This window comes from Haliotis cracherodii, unplaced genomic scaffold (assembly GCF_022045235.1).
Source record: "Haliotis cracherodii isolate W230 unplaced genomic scaffold, xgHalCrac1.p SCAF_22, whole genome shotgun sequence".
Classification (NCBI taxonomy): domain Eukaryota; kingdom Metazoa; phylum Mollusca; class Gastropoda; order Lepetellida; family Haliotidae; genus Haliotis; species Haliotis cracherodii.
In genome coordinates, this window is record NW_027266278.1 from 10221291 (window position 1) to 10243043 (window position 21753).

The following is a 21753-nucleotide window of genomic DNA, read 5'->3' on the forward strand; positions in this document are numbered from 1 at the left end:
GTATGCTAAATTAGAGCCTAGAGGTACTGAGTGTGTTCACAGAACTATGTTGTGTGGACAAGATTTAGGAAGGGTTAGTCAGACACAAATATTGAAATGTTTTATATGTACTTTGGGCATAAAGACATAAATATTAGGTTGCATTTTTGAATAATACGTTGCAGTAGTGCATGGTTTATATTGCTAAATCAAGAACTGATCAACAGTGTAGAAAAGAATTCTCAAATCTCAGAATAAAGGATTATCTGTGCCTTGAGAACGAACAATAAAAGTCCTTAGCCATAGACTCAGGACTAATAGCAATTTCATTCAGTCAGACAGGTAATCCATAATTCCTTGTGTTTGATTAATAGCTGATCTTTCTCTGTAACGTGAAACCCTGTTAAAATTCTAGATGGTAATACACTCGGTAAAATCCACCAGATTCACATATTTCCTGATTAACCAATTACTGGTCCAGAACAGAGTGTTTTCCATTTGTGATTATATAGATGGTCAAGACTGTGGTCACAGGAAGCAGAACTACCTACAGCTACAGTGGGCTCCAGTCTAACAGAACATATTGTATCAAGGTGAACTAGTTTAAACTTAAAATCACACTGCTATCATCTCACCTTTATGTATAGAGGTGAAACTATCTACAAAAGCCAGACATCCACATTAACAAGCATGGGGATAGGTGTAGTATAATTCCACTTCAGAAAATGTTCACATTAGAAGGTTTAGATCTGGCACAGTCAAACCAAGACTGTGGTACATATAAGAAAACCCCAGAATAATCTTATGAAAGAAAATAAATCTGTACACAAAACGTTTCACATCCTAATTAATGACCAATACCAGAACACATCAACCTTGGACAAGTCTTACCGTGACATGACCTGACCTGAACAAATCCACACAGAATTCAGATCACAATCACAAACTAACACTCCCACCTGCTGCTAAATATTCCACAATACTGACCTCACTTCTCCTTCATGCTGTTCTAACACAAAGCCACACAACAGCACTTGAACATCAAGTCCAACACTACACCGTTGCCCACCGTCTACCTGCACACATTACACCCGATCACAGACTTTCTCAACAGGTTTATCTGGACCCGCCTCTCATCAGTGAAAACTCCCCAAGTAATCAAGCTCTTGGTTTTCGCCAAGGTGGTATAACGGTCTATTGTTAACTGGAAAGGTACACAAACAAGCCACTTGGAAACCCGGGCCTGTGAGGGAGGAGCGTGTCGACTGGGGGTCACCCAAATTGTTTATTTGGTACACACTTCCTTGGAATTGACAGAACTATTATTTGGAGTACACTGTTTTTTAAGCACGACATGTTTTGAAATATATTTATTAGGTCAGGATTGTTTATTGCTTCTGATAAGCTGCACAACTTGAAGTGATAAGTTGAACTGCCTGCACAAATCAAACAAAAATTGCATGTGATCTTTTTTATGAGGCCAGACCAATTGAATTTCTTGGTTTACACAGTTTTGGGGGGAATATAAAAAATAGATAAATATTGTCTGGTTGATTTCAGGTTAGTTTCCAAACTGAGGGCTTTTCTTGAGCAAGACGTCGGAACTATGGGCTTGTCTTCCACAGGGTTTCTGAACTAAGGGCTCGACTTGAGCAAGGTGTCTGAACTAAGAGCTTGTCTTGAGAAAGGTGTCTGAACTAGGGGCTTGTCTTGAGAAAGGTGTCTGAACTTGGGGCTTGTCTTGAGAAAGGTGTCTGAACTAGGGGCTTGTCTTGAGAAAGGTGTCTGAACTAGGGGCTTGTCTTGAGAAAGGTGTCTGAACTAGGGGCTTGTCTTGAGAAAGGTGTCTGAACTAGGGGCTTGTCTTGAGAAAGGTGTCTGAACTAAGGACTTGTCTTGCACAAGGTGTCTGAACTAAGGACTTGTCTTGCACAAGGTGTCTGAACTAAGGGCTTGTCGTGAGCAAGGTGTCTGAACTAAGGGCTGGTGTTGAGCTACATCTGAACTAAGGGCTTGTCTTGAGCAAGGTGTCTGAACTAAGGGCTTGTCTTGTGCAAGGTTTCCAAACTAAAGGTGTCTCATGAGCAAGGTTTCTGTCGACAGCCTGTCCATAATTACATCCCTTAGGAGTGCCAGAAACCGGTCATGGGTTTGAAACCCATATTCAACCTGATTATGTTTCTAGGTCTAAGACCTGCACATACTGACAAAAGTGATCCACGTGATACTGTTCAAAGTGACATTAAACCACACTCACTGTAATCTGTTACTTATTCCTGACCATCAGTGAGTTGTAATCGAAAATGAAAACAAAGTTGTCAATATGCCTCACCAGTCTGATTAAGTGTCTTTGTTAATTAACACTGCACTAAGCAATATTCTAGCTATTAGAAAAATAACTGAGTATGAACCAGACAAGTTTGATATTTCCATCAAAGTCCCATGCTGTCAACATGATGTCATACAATCAACCAAGTCACCAAGTCTGACCACTGAATCACGGTGTGTCAGCTTAATGTGGGGGGAAAGCCCGAATTGATGCAGGTCTCAGATGTTTACCACTTCCGTGAAACCCACGAGCATGGGTATAGTGCTAACAAACCTAGAAACATAATCAGGGCGAACCGGGATTCGAACCCACAATCATAGGTTTCTGGCGTGCCCAAGGGACGCAACTCTGCACGGCAAATCGCAGCGCCTTAGACGACAGGGCCACCTGTGCCCCCTTGAACAGTTCTAGAAACAAACCCTCATTGAACCCAAGTCCTACTTGTTTCCTTGAAAATGCAATATTTAGTTAATTCCAGAATGACAAAGGCACCAGTTCAGCACAAGCCTGATGTGTATACAAAGTTTCACAAAATAGTAACGGGTAATGAGTTACGCTCTGAAGACACGACATACTATAGCCTGTTTCCAGTCATCCCCTGCAAAACTTTGTTTGAGCAGGGAATAACAACAAGGGTGGGAAAAGTCAATATAAAAAAGTGACACCATACAAATGGTAGTCGAGGGTGTCATATGGCAAATCACTCAAGAAACACAAACAAAGAAGTGTAAATAACCAAGCGATGAACCCCCACCAAGCTGGCACGAATTACTGTCTGTGTGCACAGCCAGATAATATATAGGAATACTTATGCTTGTTGTGTCCACAATGATATATGACCCACTGATGTCTATACTGAACAAGAGTGGATGTGCCAATGTGTGTACAGTCAATATACCACATGACAACGTTCATCAACAACACACTAACTACTTTCTGGATTTCACAGCCATGAGTGAGTGAGTGAGGTCAAAGTGTTCAATGTTGAAATCAGAAATATTCCAGAAAATCACTGAAATTTTTAAATACTCAAACATCTATGATGGATATGATGACACACAATATGCCAAGTCCTAACATTGGTCCCCAGTACCCCATGCTTTTCTCCGTTTGGGGGTTCAAGGATAGACAAGGTTCCCCCATTACTTCTCACCCTGTGGGGAATCCAAAGTAGAATAGGTCCCGAAGTACCCATTAATTCTCTCCCTGTTTGGATTCCAGATTAGTAGGGTCCCCCATGCATGTCTCCCTGTTGGAATCCAAATTGGAATAGTTCCCAAAGTACCCATTGATTCTCTCCCTGTTTACATTCAAAGTTAGAACGGGTCTCCAGTACCCCATGCTTGTCTCCCTGTTGGAATCCAGGATAGAATAGGTGCCCAGTAGCCAGTGATTCTCTCCCTGTGGGAACCACAGGACAGAAGAACTTATCTCACAGACTCCCACTGAGGATGTATACTGCCCCAGGGAAACTTCAAAGGCCACGACAGACATGCATGAGGAGACAAGCATGAGGAGACAAGCATGAGGAGACAAGCAAAGAATACTGGGAACCAATTCTGCCCTGGAATCCCCAAGGTAGACAAGCATAGGGTGGTGGTGACCTATTCCATCATAAGGGACCCGTGAAAATCCGGGTTAGAATTGGTCTTCAGCAACACATGCTTGCCGCAAAACGTGATTATGCTTGTCTTAAGAGGCGACTAACAGGATCGGGTGGTCAGGTTCGCTGACTTCCTTGATGCATGTCATCCATCCCATTTGCGTGGGTCGATGCTCATGATATTGATCAGTGGGTGTGTCGGGTCCAGACTTGATTATTTACAGACTGCCATCATATAGCTGGAATATTGCTGAGTGTGGCGTTAAACAACAAACCAACCAACCCTAGGACCCCACCTGCAGTCACTATTGGGAAACAAGCATGGAGTATTGGTGATCTTTTTTATCCTGGGAAAGCCACAGGGAGACTAACCTTGGTGAAATCTGGCATCTATTCTATCCCAAGGAATTCCCATGGGGAGACAAAAATCGGGTACCAATTCTGCCTAATTCTGTTACCATATGCCATAAAATTAAAATAACATGACACATAAAGATCAGAAATGATGAAAACCGATGCAAAGGAAATATTAAAAAATGGCTAAGTGTTAAAACATGAACTACTGAGGAAACAAATAAAACAAACTACCTATTCTATATACTGCTCGCATAGATCTACTTCCCCAGCTCTGACAAAAGCATTTTCGCAATTGTTATCAAATTTGTAGCAGTGAAGCCTCTAAGAGTAGCTGGCAATGTGAAGATACTTACGGAGATGAGGGAGGACCTGTGTCTGTGGGGAGAGTCCAGCAGGTCCATTGTGTATTGCAACGGCAATGCCTCAGTCCGCCACACTTTCCATAAATGATACATGTAAGTCGGTGCTGCCATGGAGCAGAGGAACAGTGACAACAGCTGCTTCAATCAGCACACATCTTTAATGAGCTTAACAGTTCATATTGGCATCATCCACATTGTACCTTAATAGCAGTTGCCTCAATCAGCATCAATTCTTGACAAGTTCAGTTTGGTATGACATATGTGGTGCCCTCCAGCTATCTTGAAATGGTTCCATCAATATCAAAAGTCAATACAACCTACACATATTGTCATGTTAATGGAAAAGGATAACACCTGACTTGATTCTGTTTGATCAATATTTGTGTCCCCATGCAATCAATAAATCACATAAATGTGTCTGCACCGAGATAATATCTACAGAATTTATGTTATATTAAACTGACTTTGTGATGCAAACAACTTCATCTCCTGAGGGAATTTCATACATTTTGTAATATCAAGTGGTTTTATATTTGATTCCTATATTTTAATGCACACTGTCCACACAATAATTGAACGCACAGTCCAATTCCACAAAATCGATCACAATTCATTAAAAACAAGGGGCAAACACATCCGCCTTGGCTGACTCCCTCCTGAGCATCAATCCGTCATGACCTCCATATATCTGTAGGTTCTCAGGACAACCAACCCGCTCAAATAATGCTTATCATCCCAACAAATCATATCCTCACAAACATAATCCATCCCACGTTTCAGCTCACAGAACACGTTCTTTAACCACACATATATCTATCTTCCCTCCAATGAATCTTTGAATGGGACCCTGCTCAGCTCACACAGATCAGACCTTTACACCTCAGATGTGAGAATTGAAAAATTAATGACAAGGACGGCACCAAATCATTTCATCAGCAAAAGTATGGACCAACCACCAACCAATCAATAACACATCCGATGTCACATGCAGAGTCTGTCGTGCCTGGGAAACATTTGTCATCCATTCACAATCAATTGATCCATTTAGATCTATTTGTGTGTAAGCATTTTCCATCATGGTAAGACTGAACAAATCAATACTTGAAGTAAAAGAGGTCTACTACACTGTTCACAGGCTTAATTGTTATTGGTTGCTAAGTTCTATGTTAAAATGTAAATATTTAATGGCTCGGACTAATTACCATCGGCACAGGATGGTTTATAGATTAAATGGTGTTAGGTTGAAATCCCAATTCTTCAAACATTTGGATGATTTATTTTTTACTAAGCCAAATTATAATCAAATATATTAATCATTCTTGAATGGTCAAGGTAATACTATAACTTGCTAAGCTAAGCAAATAATATATCTAAATCAATGTTACACAAAATTTAATGCTTTCCTTTAACCAAAACAATTTGACACTTTTATCACCAAATAAAGCATGATTTTTGTCACTGGCACAAAAACATACTTAACAACTTTTAATCTCATAGATTAATCATGCTGTCTGGATCTGAGAAGCGTGATGTGGACAAGTTTGACCTTAGTTCCTACTGGTAATTGAAAGCACTACATCAACTTGTTTGATCAGGGACTTGCTGTTAGGCAATCACCAGGAGTTAGCAAGGTGATCCTGACCTTTGGCTGCACACACTCAATAATGTTTCACAGCTCCGACGTGGCGTGACTTTAACTATATCGAGGCCTCAAAGTTGCGACTAAAACGGTGGCCAATGCGACATGAATTTCAATTCGTCTACTCTCTAAAATTCAGAGGTAGCCAAATGACTACCTTGAAAAATATCTTGTGGCGACTAAATTCTATTTCTATGAGTAGACACACATCTGCTAATAATTGTACTCACAAATACTTCCTCTTAAAGTCGACACTGAACCAAAGTACATGAATATTAATGTAATTAGTATTATATTTTAGTTGACAATGCTCATTGGATGAGCAGGGATATACCTATATAATCTTGTAACATAAATCACATCATTGTTCGAGTTACAAATAACAAACTTCACGAACAGTTTCCACGAATATATAATTCAAAGACTAGTGCTATGACTTGTACATATAATAGTTATTTGATAAAAGATAATTTCAAATGCTTTTGGCTACCTACAATATTGGCTTGACTTTTTTTATTTTACCACTGTCTACCTGGAAAAAATTACTTGTAGTCAAATAGCTACTTGGTAAAAAATTAAACTTTGAGGCCTGATATCTAACCAAACATAAATCAATAAACACTAGCACACAACATGCAAGACATCATACTACTTGTAAAAGATATTCAAGACATAACATTTCATTTTAAAGAAACCTTGCTGCAAGCCTTAATGCTAAGTTTGTTCTGAGTAGAATGCATTTTCGTAAAGGAATTTTGGTTAGAAATTGAAATTCACCTAAACTCGAAACTTGCATATGATATTCATATTACTATTCTGAATAAGTTATTTTGCTACAATAAAAACAACTATCTTTTCAACCAGATCTGTGTTGATCTTTGTCGGTGCTAATAACCTAGCTGGCTTTTATTGCCCTTGCGATGTCCATCCTTTCACCTATCAGTGCTAATTAAAGTAACCCAATGTAGCACGGCAGCTTTATCCTTTATTTCTTTACAAATCCTAACTGCAGATCGACTACAGGCATCAAGTATACATGAACTCTACTGCAGCGTTGGTGGGTTGGTTTGTTGTTTAACGCCGCACTCAGCAATATTCTAGCTATATGACGGCGGTCTGTAAACAATCGAGTCTGGACCAGACAATCAAGTGATCAGCATCATGAGCATCGATCCTCGCAATTGGGATCGATGACATGTATCAACCAAGTCAGCGAGCCTGACCACCCGATCCCGTTTGTCGCCTTTTACGACAAGCAAAGTCGCCATTTACGGCAAGCATGGGTTGCTGAAGACCTGTTCTACCCCGGATCTTCATGGGTCTGCAATAATGCAAACAAGTACTACCACATTTAGACCACACATTATTTCTTTTTCGCTTCATGGACCCACCGCCCCTACTGAAAAGCATCTGGAAAAGAATATATAACTTAAACATAAAAATATTTATTCTTATTACGTCTCCTGCTGGTAATATGGTATCTCTTATACAACAAAAAATATCATACATAATCAGTGATTCAAGAAGCCAGCTGCAGTTTTAACTCCACGTCAGAATGATTTTGACATAAATAAATGATTAAATTTATTTCGACCGACCTTGTGAGGAAAAGCTTGAATAAATCTGTGAAAATTAAAATTAAAAAGTGTGATCTATTGCACAAAAGCACTCCAACACTTATGTGTCATGACTTCAACAGGTATCACTGCTGTGAGTTTATGTGATATGTGACACACTCGTGGAAGCACATGAACAGAATGAAACTGAACTGAATCCTGAATATTTTTCCAAAATCTTGTCACTGTTTAAATATACCCAATAAACAAAGAGGGCACAGATGGCCCTGTCGTCCAAGGCGTGCAGAGTGCAGAGTTGCATTCCTTGGGCACGCCAGAAACCTATGATTATGGGTTCGAATCCCGGTTCTATCTTTCTAGGTTTGTCAGCACCATACCCGTGCTCGTGGGTTTCACCGAAGTGGTAAACGTCTGAGACCTGCATCACTTCGTGCTTTCCTCCCACATTAAGCTGACACGTGTGATATAACTGGAATACTGTTAAAAGCGGCGTTAAATCCCAACTCACTCACTCAATAAACAAGACCGAGGGAGTACATACTGAAGAAACCATCTGGAATCCTGATGAACAAGACCTGCCTGTGAGCTACACATAATCAATACATGCATAACAACTCCTTGTGTTTAGCATACACTATAACTTATTCATTCAAAATGACAATTTAACTATGATCGTAAATATAAGATTGATCAGCTGTTATTTGGTTTTGATTTACGACATCCAGTTCCACATAAATATTTATTTCCAACATTTATGCAGTCAAACCTTGATGCATATGGGATTAACATTAACAATATTTAGTTTCTGTTATCCCTAATGTGCAATTTGCAAGAAAGAACAGCCACCGATCTGGAATATAATCTGGGTGCAATCCAAATTCTGCACTGCCGTGTTTATTGATTAATAATAATCTGTGTCCAAGGTATGCAAAGTACGTTTTCATTACCAAACTACATTTAGGCAACAGTTGCCATAGGCATGAGTGAGAAACTGATTGAACTATCGATGTATCACGATTGTCCATGAACCACAAGCAAATAATACATCACTTTGTGACCACTCTGTGATATCACGAACATGAATGCTGGACCACACATTATGCTTAGATGGAATAAATGACAAGCATACTGTTAATGATAATTTTTCATTCTTCTTAGTCCAAAACACACCTTGTATTTAAAGTTAGTCAGTTCATCATTAAATATCAGATGTGTTCAGATTTACCTCCCTTGCAATTTCTTGAATACATGTTGTGAAGGGTGACTTAGACTTGCACAAGTCCCTAAGGCAATAATTAGTTTCAAAATAATTTCTAGATTATGCAAATAATAAGAACAAGTTGTCCCTATTAGAAACTGGAGTCCTTTGACTGTCCACGTATCTAGACTTGTCTATTAGGAGGATAGAATTACGACACATCCATGGACTTATCTTTCAGTACAGCCTTGGAGCAAGGCTGTTTTAGGCGAGATATGAAGACAACTAATGGAGCCCTACTGTGGGGGAAAGTGCAAGTAATTTCAGCGTTCCCATAATTACCGGTAAAATTAGCTTGGACCGGTAATTCATGTGACTGCCAGTCCCTGTGGACTGGCAAATAAAGTACCTTATAAATCTTTGTTCGTTAAACAAAACATCTGTGATATTCATATAAGTACATTTTTCGAACAAAGTCAGCTAGTTTGATACCATCATTGTTTCCCCTTGTCTATTTACAGGTTAAATATCCATTTGTAGCATTTGTGGATCGATGCTCATGTTGTCAATCACTCGATTACTTACAGGCTGCCGTCATATTGCTGGAACATTGCTGAGTGCGGCGTTAAACAACAAACAAACAGTACAAACACAGACAATCAAGTGATAGACCAGAAATTTCAGTAACACAATAGCTAATTTGTAACTCATATTACCGAAATTCTGCACATGTGAACATTGTTTTATTCAGTTACACAAATAAGCTGTGGGTAGTGGAATCTCAGCAAGACACATCGGCGGACATTTATCAAATTTTGCACTTGAATGACACTCAACATGTGATTCAAACATACCAAATTTCAAAGTGATTTTGTGACTCACTGCATATTTATTAGCATAATTCATCAAATAAAAACTCTTTATAATGACATTTTGTGGAATTATTTCGTTTAGGATTAGGATTCGAGATTCAGTAAAATGAGTTTTTATTGATTTTGAGGGGGACATTGTTATGTTTTTACCACATTATTTACCCTCAGAATTTTGAATTTTAGCCACAGAATTTTGGTTATTTTACCACTAAATGTTGATAATGTTACCAATGAATTTGTCTGGGCTTGAAATATCCAACTGTCACAAAATAATGTATATTTTCCATACTTTGTGTTAAATTCAGGTTTTACATGTTGCAGGAATGTGTGTCCAGTACTCACAAATTTAAAGAATGGATGCAGAAAATATATATTGCCTACTGAGGGACATACAATAATATTCATTGTATAAAATTCTTGACAAAAAAATATATAGTCTTTTTATTATTTATTAAATCTTACAGAAGCGTACACTGTACCATTTCATTACATCACAAGACCTTCATATTTCCTGGGCAGACCCACAAAATTAGTAATCATGGGTTCTCTGGACCCCCAGATTTGTAGTTCAAGGTAAAACCAGAGCTCCAGATAAGCTTTTGGTGTTGTGGGTATTTTACACATGCATTTTAAAATCATTGGGTATCAGTAATTCTATCTGGGTATTCAAATTTCTGTAACCCACTAGTTTTTACACATGTGGGTATTTAAGTTAAATATTTAACAACACTATTCATCTAGTCCCTGCAAACTGGTGTCATGTGGGTTAGAGAGCTTTATAGGACTCAAAAATACAACGATAATTCCACAAAAAAGTGTGATGGCAAATGATCATGATCGCTGAGTTTGGCAAGGTTGACGGAATGCCTGTTTATAATTTCAAAATAAGTTGCTGACTCGCTAATTGAATACACAGGGTTACTTCACAATATTTTGATGATACGCACAAGTTTTATTTTTGTAGCGTATCTGTAATGTTCGTTGCGTATTTGATACGCTTGGATTTTATTTTACTGCGTATTTCTGCATTTCTGATACGTATTTTACGCAGATACGCAGCTTATCTGGAGCTCTGTAAAACCCTGTAATTTCATATTTATCTTCACAAACTCAAACATAGAGATATTTCCCTACCTGAAACGTGTCCTAATCAGAACCAGTTGTCTCCCCTGGAACTGTTGTGTATGTATACATCATTGAGCACTGAAGAATCTGAAAAGAACATAAACATTTTATACGAAAACCAGAATTCCTGCAGTAAATGTGTTCATCTGGTGTTCCTTGTCCAGTCAGAAGTTTATGATTGGAGTAATCTTGATACAAGACTTCACAATCAAACACACAACACATACTACCGTATTCGGCGTAATAATCGCCCGAGGCGCTCTCAAAATTAGAAATAGGGGGCTCTTATAAGAATATCATTTTGGTGAAAAAAAACAGAGTTGAAAGATAAATTTCATGGTTTATGCTGACAAATATATTTTTCCAGAATTTAATTGCCCATAATTAAGGGTGCATATAACACACAAGTGCATATTATATGCTAATAAAAAGATCTTGTGTACACTGATCAATCGGAAGGGGTGCTAATTGGGACTGTTCACTAGCCAATATATCAGCAAATATAGCAGTGGGCGCTTATAAGATCAGGGGCTTATTACGTCGAATACGGTAATCATCCTGAAGACCAGGCAGCATTCTTTAACATTGGTGACTCGCCAGGAGGAAAGGCACAATTGTGCTGCGACATCAAAAAGTAAGAAGTTTGATGCCAACTCACTCCCACATAAATCGCAGACTGTAAAAATATATTGAATTTTTCTCTTGAAAGTTCGTAATGTAATACAAACAGAATTTCAAAGCATTTCAGCAAACATCTCTTCTTTCAATTAATCAGACATTTTGATGTCTCATTACACAAACAGTGTCTGAAAAACATAATACAAAGTCAAAATTTGATGTTTCACCTGTGAGGTCCCTTATGTTATGGTTGGTCACATTTTATCTTAAAGCTGCACATAGAAGCTGGTAGTAGTCAGTGAGTGAGTGAGTGAGTATGGTTTTATGCCGTTTTTAAGCAATATTCGAGCAATATCACGGAGGGGGGCAGCAGAAATGGGCTTCACACATTGTACCCATGTCGGGAATCGAACCCCGGTCTTTGGCGTGAAGAGCGAACGCTTTAACCACTAGGCTACCCGACCGCCCCAGAAGCTGCAGTATCAGAGGGGACTACACTGACATACAGATTTCAACTTTTTGTATTCTTTCAATACAACCTTTTGATACTATTTTCAGTACTTTAATTAAGCAAGTTATTTTTTATCTATAGCTGTTAGAGGGCTTCAATTAACCGGTTCAACACATCAGCCCCACCTTCTAAATATCCTGAATCTAAGTTCCATGAATATTCACAGACATGTCCTATGTCCATGGATTTAACACAGGCGGTCGTATGGGCCATAGTACGTGAGAGAACTCCACATTTCATCTCATGTCCACCTGTACTACATTCAAGTCAGTGCCGTTGCCCCCCCCCTAGATTTTTTATAGAAAACAGTTTTATTTGAATCAAGTTGGGGACAAGTGATACTAGTACAAATATTTGCCCGGCCTGTCAAAAAAAGTTAACTACAGCCTTGCAAGTGAACACCTACCAACTTAATCTCATCACAACATATTCAAAATGGCCGCTGCCACTGGATTAGCGATTGTTCCTTTCAAAAGACTTTCCATAATTCAAAACAAATTTGCTAACAGCTTGATATGAAATATACTACTTTCCTGTTAACTAGACAAAGCATGATTGTGAATCCCAGCTCAGGCGGGAAATCTGTGATAATACAACCCACGTGATGGGATCAGGGGTGAGGGGAATAGCGTGTTCACTCTGTCCTAGCACAGGCAATAGACACAAGGAAATAATCCAATGCTTGGACATACAATCTACAAACATGGGTCTTTTCTCACTGGCATAAAGACACATTGTAGGACTATTTCTATAGGCTGCTCAGCTTGTCAGCTCATGTTCCTGTACATGCTCAACATTGCGAATATTTTCTGTTTGAAGCTGAAAGTACTGTTGGGTAAAACATGATAGATTTATCCACAGATATTTGTTTGTTTGTTTGTTTGTTTGTTTGTCGTTTAACGCATCACTCAGCAATATTCCAGCTATATGACGGCGGGCTGTAAATAATCTAGTCTGGACCAGACGATCCAGTGACTGACATCACGAGCATCGATCCACGAAATTGGGATACGATGACATGCATCAACCAAGTCAGTGAGCCTGACCACCCAAACATGTCATCTTACGACAAGCATACAGCACGACACCTTTTACAGCAAGTTTGGGTTGCTGAAGACCTATTCTACCACGGATATCCACTCATTTAAAGATGTAGATTTTGCGTCGGGCCCATAGTTTCAAATCTGAATGGGTCCTTAAGGCCTGCTGTAAATTTGCATCGCTATCTATTTATCACAACAAGCTGCAGCCTGCGGGGCGGTCGGGTAGCCTAGTGGTTAAAGCGTTCGATCGTCACGCCGAAGACCCAGGTTCGATTCCCTACATGGGTATGGTGTGTGAAGCCCATTTCTGGTGTCCCATGCCGTGACATTAGTGGAATACTTTAAAAGCAGTGTAAAATCAAACTCACTCACTCACTGTGGGTCCTGATTGCGTTCCCACGAGTTATACAAGTATTCCTTGTATCAGTAGGGTATCAATGCCACAGCTGAAGTCACCACAAGTATATTGTCCAAGTGCCTTAATGGAACACTAAGAAATCACATTTGTTCGAAAAATATATACCTTGTGATGATGTTTCTCATATTATTCCAGGCATAAATGTACTCTCTCTCACATAAAACCTGACAAACACATAAAAAATGAATATCTCAAAGAAGACAGATTGAACAGAATTTCAAATCACATTTTTTTCTGAACTGAAAAGTTGTTTTCTTGTTGGTACATCAAAATCTGAAGGAGCACACCCAGTGTTCCCGCTGGCTTTTTAATCTGCCAGTCCTGGTGGACAAATAAAAAAACATGAAAATTAGGTTCAGTGCAATGAGGTCATCACTGAAGTAACTTAGATCAACACGTCATTCACATGAAGTTCAGTCACAAGTTTCTTTTCGTTTTGAATATTTCAAGACTAAGTCACCACAAATATATATCAATTTATATTATATAGAAAAGAGAATTGTTATATCCATGCATTAAAAATAGACAAACCCTGATGGTAACAGACAAACTGACTTTGTTCGAAAAAAATATACCAATATGAATATCCCCCATTTTTGTTCAACAAAAATCTAAAAGGTAATTTATTTGCTGGTCCAGAGTGGCAGTCCCATGGATTACCGGTCCATGCTTAATTTTACCGGTTATTTTTTTTAGTAATTATCAATTGACCCGTGGGAAATCTGAACAAACTCATTTCTATCCATGATAGCCGCCACCTTAAGCAAAGACCCGTTTCCTTACCTCTATGTGACAAGATATTGTCCAGCTGAGGTAAATCCTCCGACTGCCTGTCTGAGCAGATACACCACACTAACCTCAAATTTCTTATTGCTCTAGTGTCATAAACACAACATTGCAATACAAATCAACATTCTCGCCGGGAAATAACAACCTTCATTGAAAGCCAAACACAAGTGATTTATGCTAGCACTACACAATAGACCTACAGCCACCATTGTGAGTTGGTCTTGGAAGCGTGATGTACTTAAGCTACTGAATGCTCACATAAGAGACAGTTTTTGCTTGTTTGCTGTCCAAGACTTTAAGGGTCAGTAAAATGTTTGTTAGAACAGGACTGAAGCCTCTCATTAAAAGTGTTTGATGTCGGTGAATTACTGGTTCCGGGGCATTTCACACATCATACACAAGGCTCTGGTAATAGATGTTCTTCAATACCTGTAATCTGACACTACCATCTGACTGTACGTACCACTTCCCCCTGTTAGACTAGTGAGGTGTAAATGTACGAGAATTAATAATACCTGAGATAGCCTTGTCTCTTCTTTGAGGTGTCTTATCTATTCATGTTTTTCTTTATTTAATGTTGTGAAAGGCGACTAACGGGATCCGGTGGTCAGGCTCGCTGACTTGGTTGATGCATGTCATCAATCCCAATTGCGTGGATCGATGCTCATGATATTAATCAATGGATTGTCTGGTCCAGACTCGATTATTTACAGATCTCTGTCATATAGCTGTAATATAGCTGAGTGCGGCGTTAAACAACAAACCAACCAAACAACTTTATTTAACCCAAACCTTTGAAAGGTGTATGATCAAATTGCACCAGAGTTCATATTTTCTAAGATTTATAATTAGCATTAATGATAACAAAAGAGACAAAATTCTTGAGACAGACATAATACACAACAAGTTTTAATCAATGAAAACTAAACAAAAGTAAATTAAACTAAACAAATTAAGAATCTTTACCAAAACAATGTTTCCTTTCCCTGTGGGATGCTAGGTTAAAATAGGGCCACAGAACCCTCTGCATGTCAAAAGAGGTGACCTACCAGATAGGATTGTCCAAAGACGTATATATATACGTCTTTGGATGGGGGCGGTCGGGTAGCCTAGTGGTTAAAGCGTTCGCTTGTCACGCCGAAGACCCGGGTTCGATTCCTGACATGGGTATAATGTGTGAAGCCCATTTCTGGTGTCCCCCGCCGTGATATTGCTGGAATATTGCTAAAAGCAGCGTAAAACCATACTCACTCACTCACTCTTTGGACGGTCTGACTCGGCAACTTGATTGATAGCATGTCATCACACCCAAACTTGATTATTAACAGGCTGTTGTAACATAGCTAGAATATTGTTCAGTGAGATGTTAAGCAACAAACATAAATCTATCAAGTACACCCCCACAATAACGTTGTGTGTTTATCAAGTGTGTAGAAGGGATTGTAACTCAACACGAAGCCACCAGACACTGTTGAGTATTTTTCTATGAACGCTCCAGTTTTCTTTGAGTGTTCCTGACATGGCTTGGTCAACTAAGTGATAAGGTTTGCTCACAGTCAGGGAGTGTATTGAGGGGCTGTAGTACACCTGGCTCCTAGCTCACAGTCAGGGAGTGTATTGAGGGGCTGTAGTACACCTGGCACCTAGCTCACAGTCGGGGAGTGTATTGGGGGGCTGTAGTACACCTGGCACTATCTCACAGTCGGGGAGTGTATAGGGGGGCTGTAGTACACCTGGCACCTAGCTCACAGTCGGGGAGTGTATTGGGGGGCTGTAGTACACCTGGCACTAGCTCACAGTCGGGGAGTGTATAGGGGGGCTGTAGTACACCTGGCACCTAGCTCACTGTCGGGGAGTGTATTGAGGGGCTGTAGTACACCTAGCTCACAGTCGGGGAGTGTATTGAGGGGATGTAGTACACCTAGCTCACAGTCGGGGAGTGTATTGAGGGGCTGTAGTACACCTGGCATCTAGCTCACAGTCGGGGAGTGTATTGAGAGGCTGTAGTTCACCTGGCACCTAGCTCACTGTCGGGGAGTGTATTGAGGGGCTGTAGTACACCTGGTATCTAGCTCACAGTCGGGGAGTGTATTGAGAGGCTGTAGTTCACCTGGCACCTAGCTCACAGTCGGGGAGTGTATTGAGGGGCTGTAGTACACCTGGCATCTAGCTCACTGTCGGGGAGTGTATTGAGGGGCTGTAGTACACCTGGCATCTAGCTCACTGTCAGGGAGTGTATTGAGAGGCTGTAGGTCACCTGGCACCTAGCTCACTGTCGGGGAGTGTATAGGGGGGCTGTAGTACACCTGGCATCTAGCTCACAGTCGGGGAGTGTATTGAGGGGCTGTAGTACACCTAGCACCTAGCTCACAGTCAGGGAGTGTATTGAGGGGCTGTAGTACACCTGGCACCTAGCTCACAGTCGGGGAGTGTATTGAGGGGCTGTAGTACACCTGGCACCAAGCTCACAGTCGGGGAGTGTATAGAGGGGCTGTAGTACACCTAGCACCTAGCTCACAGTCAGGGAGTGTATTGAGGGGCTGTAGTACACCTAGCACCTAGCTCACAGTCGGGGAGTGTATAGAGGGGCTGTAGTACACCTGGCACCTAGCTCACAGTCAGGGAGTGTATTGAGGGGCTGTAGTACACCTAGCACCTAGCTCACAGTCAGGGAGTGTATTGAGGGGCTGTAGTACACCTAGCACCTAGCTCACAGTCAGGGAGTGTATAGGGGGGCTGTAGTACACCTGGCACCTAGCTCACAGTCGGGGAGTGTATTGAGGGGCTGTAGTACACCTGGCACCTAGCTCACAGTCGGGGAGTGTATTGGGGGGCTGTAGTACACCTGGCACCTAGCTCACAGTCGGGGAGTGTATAGGGGGGCTGTAGTACACCTGGCACCTAGCTCACAGTCGGGGAGTGTATTGAGGGGCTGTAGTACACCTGGCACCTAGCTCACAGTCAGGGAGTGTATAGGGGGGCTGTAGTACACCTGGTATCTAGCTCACAGTCAGGGAGTGTATTGAGGGGCTGTAGTACACCTGGCACCTAGCTCACAGTCGGGGAGTGTATTGGGGGGCTGTAGTACACCTGGCACCTAGCTCACAGTCGGGGAGTGTATAGGGGGGCTGTAGTACACCTGGCACCTAGCTCACAGTCGGGGAGTGTATTGAGGGGCTGTAGTACACCTGGCACCTAGCTCACAGTCGAGGAGTGTACTGAGGGGCTGTCGTACACCATGTACTACTGTGAGACCTGGCACCTAGCTGACAGGTAAAAACGTTGTTGAGACCCGTCATCATGTGAAGAATAATAATATATAGCAGTAGCCTAATTAGTCTATAGCAATCTGTAAACATAATAACTAATATTGGACGTAGCTCCTGGTAATGTTTTGAGCAATTGAGTTTTTACTTAAAGGTTTTTATTTTAATTTGGTTATTACATTTTTCATTGGGTAACCAATATTTTTTCACTCATCTGTTCATCACTCGATTGTTTTTTTAGGGTATTTTACGCAAATACGCAGCTTATCTGTAGCTCTGATTACACATTCAATTTAATTAGCTTAACACCTGAGTAGAGAGTAGTTCAATACCTAACACATGATTTAAACTGCAAGATTAGAGAGACAAGATAATCAGTTTTAGATTGAATATTAAATTCATTACAAAATCTAACCTCAATTAATATTTTGTGAAAATGACCCCTATGAAAGACCTATGACTCCCTGTAGGACAGCGAAGGAGTCATAATGACCCCATTTTTAAGAGGCTAGGGCAAACCCTGCACCACCTATCTCCCGGCACCTGGTGTTCCCACCCACACACCTCCTCCTGGTGGATAAAAGTCTGTTAGGCCTGATATGCTGCATCCTCCTGAGGCAGGGGAGTTAACTGCCTATAAAATCCAGTTTCCACCCTTGCCGAACTAGGCTGGTATTATGGAGTTAAGTTTTGGCTGGACTAACGAGTCTATGCATAGTCCAATCAAAATCGCGCAATGAAATCGAAATCTGGTTCGTGAACTGTCGTGCAGTTTTCGGTCGATTGCAGGATTTGCAAAGCATGTGCACTGCCAACTCGTTGTCAGCAGATATTTTCCAAACCTTTTCATGTTTTTAATCAAGGTGCTCACATGATTTGATGCATCTCGCGATGTAAGAACCATTTTATCACAATATAGACCTTGATAATCGACCATATCTTCTTGACTGGGCGCCACCGTTTTGTTTGAATCAAATGCAAGTGATGGAATCTGATTGGTCCGTAGGAGAGGCTTAGAAGGGACATAACTCGTAATAACCACTATTGGTGCTATGATCGAGCCCAGGAATTCCAGTCAAGTTCGGCAAGGGTTGCGACTGGACTTTTAAAGTCAGTTAACTCTCTTGCCTCAGGAAGATGCATTTCTGGTGTCCCCCGCCGTGATATTGCTGGAATATTGCTAAAAGCGGCGTAAAACCATACTCACTCACTCACTCACTCAGGAAGATGGATATGCTGTTACAGACATATGTTGAGACAAGTCACAAAGACACGCTGGACTGATTTTATGAGAGCTTCAAGTGTTCAATGAAAAGCCCCAGACAAACATGTAAGTAAGTAACTCCTCCCTCTATACTGGACAGGCAATCAATGACAGCAGGTCCAACACAACACTCTAATTCCATATGTGTAACCAGTCAGTGATGACACCATGTTACATGCTATATATGTTATTGTTTCATCCTAATCTTCTCTAATAAAGATGAATGTGCAATTATTTTATGTTCCATGGTCTATTGCCAATGTTCAGCCATACATATTAATAACTGTAGTGCCATGTGTGTCACCAAGACATTGTCTCTGTGTAATAATGACAATGAGAGACTGACCTACAATTCAAGATATTAAACAACAAAGAGGGTTACGGATGTACCGATTCAAACTTTCAGGGACTGTTCCTAATTATCATAAACCCAGTGCCTTTAATACGTTTACAAGGAACTGCCGACCCGTGAAGATCTGGGTTACAACAGGTTTTCCGCAACCCATGCTTGCCGTAATAGGTGACTATGTTTGTCACATGAGGAAAATGAGGCTTTTGTTTTGAATTGTTTTGGAAGTTATCGGAAGTGGTTATAAAACTGACAACTGACATTTCTTGTTTGGCATTACAACACATCTTGTGAGCATAGAGAGTGGTGGCACTCCACGTGCACTACATGGGTGGTGAAGGTCCATCACTCTGTGGGAATCTGGTGGTGAGGTGAGGTGAAATGGGGTTTAACAACGCGTCCAAGATTATTGCACTTATACAGCGACGTGCATACACGTGTGTGTGTGTGTGTGTGTGTGTGTGTGGCTGCTTGTACTAGTCCGGACTGATGCGGATTTATAGTGCTAGCACACTGAGATACCATGCCGCAGTTTAACATGAATAAACCCATAAGACACAGTATACTGACTCCAAGCCGACCAGTCCTTGTTTTAGCCCCTTAATGCCGAGGGCCAGACAGGGTAACAACAAGTACCATATTTTAACGTCTTTTGGTATGACGCAGCCGGGGATTGAACCGCGGACATTCTGCTCTCCGGGCAGACGCTCTACCATTAGACCACGGAGGCGGTCTGTGGGAATCCGGGTCTGACTTTCACTACGGGACGATTAACATGGGAATCCAGTGCTCAGGCTCTGTGATTTGTTTATGCTTTCAATCACTGGTTTGGCGGTTGGGGAATTAGAATACAGGTCCCTCGCAGTCTATGCTTGTCGTATATGGTGACTATGCTTGAGGCGACTAACAGGATTGGGTGGTTAAGCTCCCTGGCTTGGTTGATGCATGTCATCATATTCCAAATGTGTTGATTGCTCATGATGTCAATCACTGGATTGTCTGGTCCAAACTCGATTAATTACAGTGAGTTGGGTTTAATGCCGCCTTTAACAGTATTCCAGTTATATCGCGGCGTGTCAGCTTAATGTGGGAGGAAAGCGCGAAGTGACGTTTACCAGTTCGGTGAAACCCACGAGCACGGGTATGGTGCTGACAAACCTAGAAACATAATCGGGGCGAACCGGGATTTGAACCCACAATAATAGGTTTCTGGTGTGCCAAAGGGACGCAACTCTGCACAGCGAATCGCGGTGTCTGAGACAACTGGGCCACCTGTGCCCCTAGATTAATTACAGACCGCCGTCATACAGATTGAATATTGGCTGCATGCGGCATAAAAAACAAAAAAACAAACAAACAAACAAACAAACAAACAAGGAAATGCCATAACTGAAAGAAAAATTCGATCTTGGAAATAACTAGCCATGTAGGGAGTCAGACTTACATTTCTACGCATTTAAAATGACATGTCAACAGGGTAAATATAGTCATTTGGTTGATGCCGATGACAACCCATCAACTGCCACCACATGTTGCAGCGATCTGGTAATGACAAATCAATCATTGGACTGATTGACTGTTTGCTCATACATCGACTGCTAAATTCTTTGTGCCCAATTAGTCCTCTACTGCTACAGAAAACAACACTATCAAATACTAACCTATGCCTGTGTACTGTTGCTTTGAGTGATAGTCTTGAAATTCTTCAATTCACCAAGTTGTGTCTGGTTTCAAGCCTGCGCTCCGGCGGTGCCAACGTCTACTAGCGGACAAACTTGACGCACCCGCACGTGCATGGTGATGTCAGCATCACGTGAATGGCACACTTCTGGCCCAGTACTTGTCCATCTGTCTACAGGTATCTAGAATCTACAATGTGGTGCGTAGTTCTGTAACTGCGATGCACGAGGATTTTCTATTTTTGTCCCAGACTTTGTTATTGTGCACCACCGGAAATGCCATCAAGTTAAAGTTTACCGCATATTACGTTTCACTTCCGGGTCACGGGGTTTGCGGTGCCAAACATGGTTTCACTGTTTTAACGTCGAGATGGAACATATTCATCAGTGGCAGGAGGGTCGCATTTTGTGATTTGTCAGTGCCTGGCCCAGTGACTATAAAGTCTATTTTATGGTCTCTGCTGGGCTGTAATCGTGTAATCTTCGTGAACATATATCACAGAATGAGGTCATAAAGTTGTTATATACTCACTTATAATATCTGATCATCCATAAAAAATGCTCAGTGCGATTCTGAAAGGGGGTTTGCACCCCTTTTCACCCCATCCCCAATCGTGACACTTGACATGAATCGTTCCACAAAATTAAGTAGGAGCAGTTAAAAAATGTCAAAATGTCCGATAAAAAAATGGTATAAATAATGTTTCGTTAGCGTTGACAGTTATGTCTCTCTCTAAAAGTCCCAGAAAACAATATACTGTCAGACAGCCACAAC

At 41.0% G+C, this 21753-nt stretch overlaps 1 protein-coding gene across 4 annotated transcripts in view; it reads right to left on the minus strand.

Annotated features, from left to right (window-relative positions):
- Positions 1–21210, minus strand: part of LOC139471296 (E3 ubiquitin-protein ligase Midline-1-like) — a 46343-nt gene extending 25133 nt beyond the window's left edge. The window contains exons 1-3 of one of the 4 annotated variants that reach the window (XM_071253599.1): positions 20961–21210; positions 11051–11128; positions 4622–4704 (exon numbers count right to left, since the gene is read on the minus strand). In XM_071253599.1, the coding sequence (XP_071109700.1) occupies positions 4622–4669 (48 nt within the window). In that variant the 5' untranslated portion in view covers positions 4670–4704; positions 11051–11128; positions 20961–21210. Of the gene's footprint in view, positions 1–4621; positions 4866–11050; positions 11129–14414; positions 14479–20960 lie in introns of those variants that run through there. The other 3 variants (XM_071253600.1, XM_071253602.1, XM_071253597.1) reach the window with 3 other exon arrangements.
- Between the last annotated feature and the right edge of the window lie 543 nt (positions 21211–21753).